At 31.9% G+C, this 11,625-nt stretch overlaps 2 protein-coding genes across 2 annotated transcripts; both read right to left on the bottom strand.

Moving 5' to 3' along the window:
• Positions 1 to 86: 86 nt before the first annotated feature.
• LOC114414104 (actin-depolymerizing factor-like) lies at positions 87 to 2,322 on the bottom strand. The gene is made up of 3 exons (XM_028378456.1): positions 2,311 to 2,322; positions 1,769 to 2,034; positions 87 to 293 (listed from the first exon to the last, which is right to left on the bottom strand). The coding sequence occupies exons 1-3, from the start codon at positions 2,320 to 2,322 to the stop codon at positions 143 to 145; spliced, it is 429 nt and encodes a 142-aa protein (XP_028234257.1). The 3' UTR covers positions 87 to 142.
• Positions 2,323 to 4,080: 1,758 nt separating this feature from the next.
• Positions 4,081 to 7,377, bottom strand: LOC114414664 (zinc finger protein GAI-ASSOCIATED FACTOR 1-like). The gene is made up of 4 exons (XM_028379010.1): positions 6,996 to 7,377; positions 6,427 to 6,823; positions 6,148 to 6,335; positions 4,081 to 5,178 (listed from the first exon to the last, which is right to left on the bottom strand). The coding sequence occupies exons 1-4, from the start codon at positions 7,108 to 7,110 to the stop codon at positions 4,469 to 4,471; spliced, it is 1,410 nt and encodes a 469-aa protein (XP_028234811.1). The 5' UTR covers positions 7,111 to 7,377; the 3' UTR covers positions 4,081 to 4,468.
• Between the last annotated feature and the right edge of the window lie 4,248 nt (positions 7,378 to 11,625).

Below are 11,625 nucleotides of genomic sequence, written 5' to 3'. Positions count from 1 at the left end.
CACAACTTTACCGCTGCATCAGGGCTCGCTTTTTTAAAAAAATATATATTGTTTTAAATTAAAATCAATATTTTATTTCGATAATCACTGCTTTTGTTGTAACTACATCACCTAGACACAACCCTCTTGTGTAGGTGACTGCTCAGTTTGCACGTTCTCTGAGGACTTCAAGATCCATCTCTGTTGGGTCTGTTGCCTGAATCTCATAATGGATGCCCTGCAGCTCCCTTCTGAACCTGTCCTTGGATGTTGCATATAGCATCTTTGGGCGAATGCGGGCCACTGAAGGAGACCTGTAAAATAATCAATTCATAAACTGAAAAGCAGAATAAAGGCAATAACATATTTGCCAAATTATTTAAGAGAAGCTTCCTCTGGTTTAGTAGAAAGTAACTGAATCATACTTTGATACTGTCCCAACAATTCTTTCAAGGTTGTCTATCTTACGACATGCTCAATGTATAAAATAATCAAAACACCGAAAAGATAATAAGCACAAAAATTAAGAAATGGCTGAGAAGATGGTTACCATATGCAGACATTTGACACAAGAGTTCATGTGAAGTGAAAGGTAATCAAAAACTATCCCATGCGTTTAGTGAGGACAACAAAACATAATCAACTACTGGAAATAGGGGGGAAAACAACTAATTAGCTAAAAAAGGGGTCTGAAAGCTCAAGAAGGAGCATACCAGTGGATAAGTCTAGTAGAGGGAAAACATATTTATAGTCTTACATACGTCCCCAGTTCAACAAGGTATTAGAGTAATTGAAGTTCAATTTTGCTTGAAAATATCTAAACAAGTCCATTACAACGTACCACTACTCCATTTGAAAATATAACAATATGTACCTACCTCAGTAATAAGTTTTGTTCGATTCCATCTGATAAAAAACTTGCACATACCAAATATCACTCAGATCCCAAATCAAAAGATTAGAAGTCCTTCTTTCTACCTTCAAAAAACAAACCATCAAAACAACAAACCTCTCATGCCAACCAGTGACTTGACACATTCCATTTATACTAAGTTTATTCTTTTTTCCAAATCATAATAAACAAAGAGAAACTTAAATACTTGACAGCTTTACGAAGATCCAGATTCCATCCCTTGACTTCAAGAAAGTAAAAAAGGCTTGCCATATTTTCTAGCATGCTGTAGTTTGGTCAATATGGTTGTTGCAAAATAAGACTGTTTTCCAAAACTCAGCCTTTGATATGGTGAGGTTAAGGGATCTCACAAATGGCTCGATCATGGTTTTCCAGATGAATAGATTCTGATTGGTGCATTGATCCTTTTACTCGTATAAGACAATGCTGTTAGTTTTGGACCTGCACTTGATTTATTTGGTCTGGTCCTTGTAGAGGGTTTGAGTACCCTTGTACTCATTTTAATAAAACTATGTTTGTCCATCAGAAAAAAAAAATTAAAATTGTAAACGATTGGAATCATATGTAGATATACTAGAGAATAACATCACTGTACAGAATTTACATTGTTCATCTGCTTTCCACTGTACCCATATATGCTTCTTTAGATGAGCAAAGTCATAATATTCATGATACACTGTAAGATTTTTGTCTTAACTCATGATGAGCAAAGTCATAATATTCATGATAATAATTTGTATTTCAAGACTTGAGAGCAAGATATGTAAGTGCAATAGTAAAATGCTATATTCACACATGTAAAGCAGTGTATACAGAAATCAATGAGTTAATACAATATGCAATTTCTATGGCTGTACAAGAAACTAAGTGACTAACCATGCAATAAAAAAGATTTTGCTCTTTTGGCAGTTCTCAGATGTCACAAAATCAAAGTCAAAGACAGCGTATCGGCAATCATTTTCAGGCAAGGATGCAGTGAAATCATCATAGCTCTCAGCAGGGCCTCCAGTTTTTTCAACGATAACCTCTTTCTTTTTCTCATCAATTTTAAAAATCACATAGCGATGAACTTTCTTCCTCTGCAATTCCAGGAACGTGTTTACGCTATGCTCAGAAACACCAATGCCAGAAGAGGCATTTCCCTACATTGAAGCCTCACATCAAATTCTAAACACTAGTCATTTTCAAAATCAATACTTTAACCATATTTCCAATAATAATGATAATGTTCTTCCAGCAAAATGAATCTAATCAATCAGGAAAAACAAAATGTTATTTTCTTTCACTGCACAAAAACAAACTACAACAATCCAATAAGAGATACAATCACACACTCCTAACTCATGTAAGTTCCCTTACTTCACTTCAGGTCACAAGATACACATGGAGTATGTGTGTAAAAAAATCTCAAAACTGACAAATGCCTCCATTGCCCTGGATTAGAAGAAAATTCTGATAGAGGCAACCCTAAAGTTAATTGCAACTCAAAGCAACTTCATGCATGAGGAAGGAATAAAGTATTCAATAAGCTTTCACTTGATAGCATATGATCTAGCTAGCTTGATTCATTGAAATTTAATGCAAGGGAAAAAGATCGGAAGACCTTCTCATTTTCAATTTCTAAGGCGTACCCATAGCAAAACAAACATACACTGAAAACATAACATATACCAGGCCAAACTCAAATGCATCTACATATGATTTGAATGAACAGTTTGCTCTGTGTGCATATTGATATTTCTTTCTCTACAACACATCCTATCAAAGTGCATGATGCCCAATGGATCAGGACAAATAGCCTGAAGAAATATATAGGTTGTGCTCTATTGTAGAGATTCAGGAAAAAAAACATTATACCTCACCTAGAATTGATGCCGGCTTGGATTTAGATCGTCATGGCCACTCCCCAACAACAATTTATAACGTGATGTTGTGCACTCTCATGTTAGCCTTAAGCCAATGTGATTATGCGAGGGACCATACACATCTGATGAAACACAGCTTGGTAGGTTCAAAGGAATGGCTCAACTCCTTGAGCAATAAATATAGAGAATAGTTTTGGCCTATGATTTTTATCCTCTAATTATTTAAATTTTGATGCTGCAAAACAAGAAACCAAATGTTTTGTTGTGGGGCCTGTATCAGTGAATTAAATTAAGTGATTGTATCCGTATTAGTATCAACTTATAGTTATATATGCAGATCTTGGTGGACGATAAATTTATTTTATAGATAAATATTAATTTATTAATTTTATTAGAAATGTTAGTTGGAAAAATTTAAACCCATAACCTTTTTTTTCTCCTCTCTACTTTCTTCAACCACGTCAACCTTATATCTCCTTGATGGATGATATTAATATATCATAAATGGTAATTCTTATATTTTTTAATTTATATAATTTAAAAGTGATTTTTTAATTATTATAATTTATATTTTCATTTTCTCTTAATTTTTTAATTTAAAAAGGAGTTTTTTAGTCTGTATAGTTTATATTTTAATTATTTTTTAGTTCTTATAGGTTGAAAGTATTTTTTAGTCCATATAATTTATATTTTAATTGTTTTTTTGTTCTTACTAAAAAAAATATAAAAATAATTAATTACAAATTATCAATTATTTTTTTATTATAAATTATTTTTACAAATTATCTTATGATAAATTAATTATGAATTATTTTTTTAATATTTTTGTAATTAATTCTAATTAATAATACTATTCATATTTTAATGATAAAGATTAAAAAAAATTAAAATACAAAACATAAGTACTAAAAAAATTACTTTCAAAATATATAGATAAAAAAAATTAAAATACAAATAAAAAAACAAATTATAAAGACTAAAAAAAATTAAAACCTAAACTATAAGAATTAAGAAAGAACGTATGAATCGTCAAACTAATGAAATGAATAATTAAACCAAATTCAATAAAACGTCACATATAACACCTGTTAAGTTGAATGCAGCAGTGATAACGAAAATTCGGATAAAAACTTTAGACTAACGTAAATAAAATAAATAAATAAAATTATAATTAAACTTAAAAGATGAAAGCAGCATTCTTGACCTTATAATTAATTAAGTTTTTAGTAAAACTATTTTTTAATTTCTTATTTTATTATATTTTAAAAATCCAAAATAAATATAAAATAGGACCATATTTTAATTTTGTATTCCAATTTAAATAAACGCTCCCCAAAGAAAAGATACTATATACTAGTATGTACTAGGTTTAGTTGCGGTGAAATTCAACATAAAAAATAAAACGGCAGTGGCCAACTGGCCATATCTACAGCATGAGCACACTTATTACAGAAAAAGAAAAAGTGAAAAGGCATTCTAATTTTATACACAATAAATATTCAAAAGAGAGATTATTCTAACGCATTCTACATGTAACTTTATCCTATCATTTTCTGCATAGCAATCAGTTGGCTGATTTACCCGTCACAAAAATTCCGGGTGTGGCCAAAAAGACTGAACTGAACCACTTTGTTGAGCAGATGCAACTAATTAAGGGCAGAGCACTGGAGGCAACTGAAAAACAAACACATAATAAGCATTACCAAGTTTTCTACCGGTGAACTCCTCCCTCACTCGGCGAATCAAAGTTTCCTCCAAAAGAGGTGAGTAAAGCAGAGAGACCACCCCTGCTTGTTGCCCCGCCACCGACGCTCAGACCAAGAAGATCACGGGTCATGGGCTGGCCCACAAATGGAGTAGTAGGGCCCATCATCACATCTGGCACACTCCCACTCCCACATGGAAGCCCAAGCCCAAGGTTATCCACCACTGGATGATTCTCTTGCTTCACTTGGCCATTCCATTGTAATGTTGTGGTTGCATTAATGTTAACACCCTCGTCTTTCCCGAAGGAGGAGGATGTTCTTGCTAAGCCTAATCCACGAAGAAGGGATGCATTTGAAGCACCCATCTGAGCTGCCTTCTGGAGTAGTGCAGTGGCAGATAGTGCAGGTTGGGGTAATGCAGTGTAATGAAGAGGGTCATTGTTGGAGTGATAGGGTGGTGTGGAGAGGGAGAGGGATGTGGGTTCTCTCATTAAGGCATTGGAGTTTTCCGAACGAGCCAAGTTTGACATGAGGTTGGAGAATGAACAAGTTGAATTTGATGGTGATTGTGAAGGAGTTGTTGGTGTTGTCGACGGTGCTAAAACACTTGCAAAAACACTGGTGGTACTGGAGGGGGTGCTGCTGCTGCTTGTCACGAAACACGATGCGTTTGGAGACGTCGGTGACACCTTCGTTGATGGGTTTTCCGGAATTTCTAGTGCCAAATGACCAAAAAGGTAAACAAAGGTAAAAAGTCTAGGACATAAAACGAGGAAAAGATGTTGCGAAACAGATCATACACCAATCAAAAACAGAGTTAGAAAAAAAAAAAAAAAGGGAAGCTTTTCATATGATTATTCAATTATATTATAACCTGAAATAGAGAGTTAAAAAGCTTGAAATTGAATATGCATGGAGCAAAAAGGAAAGCAATAATAGAGGTCTTTCTTGTTATTCGCATCTTCAACTTCAAATCTAGTTTCTCGTTCAGAACATCTCTGCCCTAACGAACAAAAAGGTATACGCCGTATACATATAAATATACACGAATAAATACAGCTTTAGTGCCTGACTACTAAGAATTTGAGCGTTAAACAGTGATTTAACTTTTTCTTGTTGACATATTTTGTGTATCATCAACGTGAGTAGCATTAATTTTTTCAAATGAAATTAAAGTTAATAATATTAATTATGAAAGAAATCATGTTTTAACGAACATACTTGTATTTATTATACTTCAAAAGAATTTTATTTTGTCATCCAAATAAATAAAAAATTATAAGAATTTTTCAAATATAAATTGATGTTTAAATCTCAATTCTTTTAAAAAAAATAATTAATAATCTTAGTAGATAGATCTCTTCCCTATCTCCTCTGCAGAGTGCAGGCCAGAGCGGATCAATCCATCCTACCGACCCTTTACTGGTATTTGGCACTAGCAACTAGTGCTGGACCTGTCGAGTTTTCCGACAAGCAGAAGAAAACAAAAAAATATAAGCTGCATCGGTACGTGACAAAAAACACATCCTCCAAATTCAAATCATGCCTGCGTCATGCTTATAACTTATCATAACACCGATGATTTATATAGCACTTATCTTGCTAATTAATGAAAAGTTGACGAAAGACGAAAACGTATCTGAAAAAATCACGCAGCTTGAAACGGAATAATTAATGGAACTACCTGAGCTCTGAATGGACAAAGTTGGAGACACCACAGACGCAGAGGGAGTGAGTGGAGGCGTAGGCGGCGAAGAAGACACAACAACCACGTAGCTATTGCTGCTACCACCTTGGGCTTGGTCCTGGGCCCTTGCGCTCTCTTGCGCTAAGACATCGCAAAATGCTCTGTGCGTGATGAAACTATCCCTCCTTTAAGAAAGATACACGTATTACTGTTAGCGACATTACATTGAAAAATAAAAAAGACAAGTAATGAATATTTTCATTTTGATTTGGATACCTAGAGAACAAGGTGCCGCAGTCGCATCGGTACTCTCTGGTGCCGCAAGTTTTCATATGAGCCTTCCAATCGGAGTGTACGGCGTATTTCTTAGAGCAGCGTTCGCATTGCCACTTTTTCTCACCGTGTTTTCTGCAGAAGTGCTTCTTGATGCCGGTGAGGTCGCCGAGCGCCCTTGCGGGGTTGTGGTGGACGCAGGAAGGTTCGGGACACACGTAAGCTTTCTTCTGCGGTTCTTTGCTCCCTCGCTGCCGCAGCTTCCACGGCAAGTTGTGGCCGCGTCGGTGAAGCTGTAGATTCTGGTCGCGCTGGAAGCCTTTGTTGCAGATCTCGCACACGAAACGGTTCGTCGCCAACAGCGTCTTCGGTGACAAAGCAATCACTTCAGCATCTGGATCTGAAAAAAACAAACAAACGCAAAATCCAAAATAATTACTACTAACATTCATTCAATGAAGAATATTCATGAAGTTACACACAAACTTAAAAGCAACTGGAATATATTTATTATATAATTATGGACAATAAATAAATTGAAAGTATGTTTAAATGAAATTAAATAAATATACCTGGCATTCCAGGGAGGTTTCGTTTCTTTTTGGGAGGTGGCAGTGGTTGAGTTTGAGGTGCGATTTCTAACGCTGGAGAATGTGTCAATGGTGAAGGATTCTGAGGTTCCGTCATGGTTTATTCAATGAAACTTGCTATCGTGAACTGAACTCTCCTCTATGAGTTTCTTTTTAATTGTTTTTAGGGATTTCGGTTTTGGGGGAATGGATTGGTTTGTACTTTGTAGACTGAGAGAAGAGAGATGTTCCTCTTTCCAATGAAACGGCGATTCAACGTTCTCGCCCGGTGTGTGTACGACGGTCTGAGTAGGCGGCGCGGTGGAGCGAGTTAGAGAGCAGAGAGAGAGAGAAATTATTTCAAACGAGGATGATATATGTCAGTCATATGTAGTATTGTATTGGAAAATATACTAACCAGGCTAAAGCGGCGCAAGCTAACCATGGTTAGTTTACGAAGGAGACAGAACTGCTCAGAAGTTTTTTTTTTCTTTTTTTTAAATATTGTAAAAAATAAAACTTTAACATATGTCCTTATTTTATTAGTTAAAAGGAATTAATAATATTTTTATTATTAATTACATTAAAAATATATAAAAGAATTAGGATTTAACGTATTAATGATATTTTTTAATAATATGTTTTACTGTTATTAATATTTATCAAGAAATAGAGTGAGGATATAACGTGGGCGCCAAGTTTTCCGTTGGAAATAAACAATGCGAATCCCACCGTCCACGTGTTAGAAGAACCGGGTTCATGACCTTTGTCGGGAGCAAAACCATCGAGCGGTGCTTGTCGTGTAGTCCATTTAGTAACCTATGGACTATTTATTTATTATATATTGTCCCTTCTCAACATGACTTATAATCTCTCACTGCGCCTAGTGTTTAAAAAAAGCTCTTTGTACATGGAAAAAGAGGGCTCTTTATGCTAAAACTGAGTGATAGTTAAATCGCCACAAAACTTATTTATGCGTAATTTTTTGTAATATATGATTTACATATATAAGTCTTTACATTTCATTTCTATTTCTCTTTTTATTTAACAATATCAATGATGTATGTTTTTAGATATATAAGTAATACATTTTGCATGTTATATACCACTATTATTACTTTTTTAAGTAGTTATTTGGTTTATGTCAAAAAAGAAGCAGTTATTTGGATTATATGTATTCTCTCACACTTCGCAATAGATTATATGCATGCTGATAAAAAAAAATGCAACATCCTTCTTCTTCTCTGAGTTAGTTATTTAGCACATAAAATAAAATAAAAACGTATAGTTGAAAACAATTATTTTTCTTTAACTTTATATATATACATATATATTTATTTTTCTCGTTTTCGTGTTTGCTTGGGAAATTTAATCCTCCATCGCCCACGTATATCATTCTACTACCTGTACAATGAAAGCAGAACCACCTGACCTGAACGTGCCATATACAGTTGCACATCGTAACAGCAATTTTCAAAAAGTCATGCATAGTTTAGCTCATTTTCAGATTGGCTTTTGTGGCTTTCACACCTCTCTCATTTGGTTTTCATTACACTAAGATGCTTGTCAATTCCTATCCAATTTTAGTCATTAAAAGTATGCAGTTCGGGTCATAATTGATAAATGACAAATATTTGGAACATTTGCTTTGATTATATGGTACAAATCTTGCTTGATTTCAAAAATTTTGTATATATTTATATTTATTAATTAACTAATCTACGAATCTTAGACAGGGGCTATATATGTCTAAGATGATTAAAAAATAAACAAATATCAAGTAGAATGGAGAAAACAGTTTTCTTTTCTTACTTAAAATGACTAATGTGAATTTCAGTACATTTTGTGCAACCTGAATATTTTATTATCGTTAATTAAATACGCGCACAATTAGGAATAACAAACAAAAAAAATTCAATATCATCGAATATTTGCTAGTAAAATTTCCTACAAGTTGAATTTGGATAACTCAACAAAATATTTGTAATTAAAGGGAACTTTTTTTATCACCCTATTGACAAGGCAGGAGCATGTAATAAGAGAGTCGTCATGTTTATGTTTGAGATTGAGTATCTACATTTTAAACTATTTAAATGCTTCTAATTATATATAAAGTAATTTCGCGCGCTATGTAGCATTAAAATTCACCAAGACCACAATAGTAGTCTCGTGCAAAAATTCTGAAACAATTTATAGTATAGTGTAACATGTACAAATAAAAGTATAGAAAGTGTTGAGTGTTTGTAAGTGCAGAGAGAAGTGAGTTAGGTATAACTATTTTGCGAAATTCAAGCTTCTATCATCGGTAAAGTTTTGTGTCCCTAATTAGTGTTAGGTAACTATTCTCATATCGTGCGTAAGTGGTCAAAGAGAAGTGTTAGAATTTGCCTAATTGTAATTGATGTTCTTATAAAAAGAAAATAAACTTCAACAGAATTAATGTATCATGATCAATACATGTCAATATCTAGTTTGATTTTTTTTTACCCAAAAAGACGGTAAATAAAGTGACATTGAGAAAGTTTTATGTTTCTCATGAGTAATACATAAAGATTTCTAAGTTGTGAATAAGTGGTTTAAAGCACAAGTGATTGTGTTGGTGTCACTTGCCATGATTTGCTCGACTCGCTCAATTGGGATCAACGTTCTTGTAAGACAAAAGACTTCAAAAAAATTAGTATGCCATGATCAATATATGCCAAGATAGAGCTTTATATTATATTGTTTTTTTCCCACATTGTTCATAAAGCACAAGTGATCATGATGATGTCAATATTTACTCAATTATGATCAACAAAATTAATGTGTTGTGATCAATATATGCTAAGATAGAGCCGTATGTAACATTTATTTTATTCAAAAAAGATGGTAGGTGAAGAATTTCTCCAAATATTATCATGTATGCATTTCTTTTAATCCAAAAAAGTTGGTAGATGGGGTGACATTGTGAGAGTTTCAACTTTCATGTCCATCAGTGATATATTGATATATGAGGATTCCAACAAATAGACTTCAACAAAACTAATATGCCATCATCATTACATGTCAAAATTGATCATTATGTTAGATTGCTTCTTCTATTTTAATACAATAAAATGGTAGATGAAGAGACTCTCAAAGTATTATTAGATAGATGTTAATGATATGTTAAGACTGTCAACATAAATTCATCTAAAAATTATTGTGCAAGCATAATCACCAAATTATTTTACCCAAATACAACTAATAAACTATCCCTAAGGTCATTGAATCTCTTTAAGGAGAATTGTCAACTAAAAAAAAATTCAATGGCATTAAAAGATCAAATTCATATCCATAAAAAAAGTTAACTTTTAATACTTGACTACTTTTATCAAGCCAAAGTTACATCAAGCTGTATATGCATTTATACCAAACTATTAATGATTATATTTCCTCTCTACCTATTTATAAGATTTAAATTTAAAATATTTTTTTATAAGATTTAATCTATAATATTTCTTACATTAATTATTTTTATACTATAAATGTCCTTGGTAAACTATTAAAAAAGAAAAATATTAATAAGAATGATAGTTTTAAAAAAAATTATGAATTTAAAATAAATTTATTGTTGTCAACTATTAATTATTTTTTTAATTTTGATAAATTAGATAATTAGGTGTTATATATAAAAACAAAAGAAATATTTTATTTATGCCCATTATTTGGGGATGTTAATATATGTTAACCGTAGCTTACCTTGCTCCTAGCTTCTTTTAATACCTCAACGAGGTACAACTTGAACCTTTTCATTTATCCTTAATAAAACTTTTATTGACTGATCCAAAAAATTAGGAGAATCATGTTAAGTTGGGAATAAATCCAAAGTCGATTCAGAACATTTAATCCGAGTCTGGCTCACTTGATAATTGCAGAAGGTGATCTTAGAGTTATATCATACAAAGTTTGAGAAGCCCCAAATGTACAGTCTACGCATTACACCGCCTGTATACGCAAGGCTTCTTGTTATATTTTTTTTAATCACGTTAATGACATAAAGTATTCATCTCATTTATTATGACTAGTTTTTATTAAATAATTTAATCGGTTATTTTTAATGAGATTTTTTTAATTACCTTTTTCATTCATAAAATTAAAATTTAAAACTTATTTAAGAAGATGGAATTTAATATTATTCAAACCAACAATTTGTTGGTAGAATTTTTATTATTTCAATATTATAATATTTTATCATTATATTAAGGTTAAAATGCAAATTTTATCTTCTTATTTTTTTAAATCCGTGATTTTAGCCCCATATTTTGTAAATAAAATATTTTATTTTTACTTTTTAAAAATCTATAATTTTAGTTTTGCTATTTTTTAATTTTGACAATTTTTCCCACACTTTTTAAAAACTTACAATTTTAATCCAATTTTTTAATTTTAGATTTGACTATATACTTTTTAATTTTTTTAATAAATTAAATTTGTTAATAATAAAATAATTTTTAAAAATAATTTATTATGTAAATAATAAATAAACATGTGTTCATTAACATTTATATAATATATATATCAACATTTGAATTTGACAATAAGAACTAAAATTATGAATTTTTTATATGTGGGGATAAATTATTTAAATTAAAAAATAATAGATTAAAATTAT

The sequence above is a fragment of the Glycine soja genome, chromosome 6 (genome assembly GCF_004193775.1).
Source record: "Glycine soja cultivar W05 chromosome 6, ASM419377v2, whole genome shotgun sequence".
In the NCBI taxonomy this organism is placed as follows: Eukaryota; Viridiplantae; Streptophyta; class Magnoliopsida; order Fabales; family Fabaceae; genus Glycine; species Glycine soja.
This window is presented reverse-complemented; position numbering and strand designations above follow the sequence as displayed.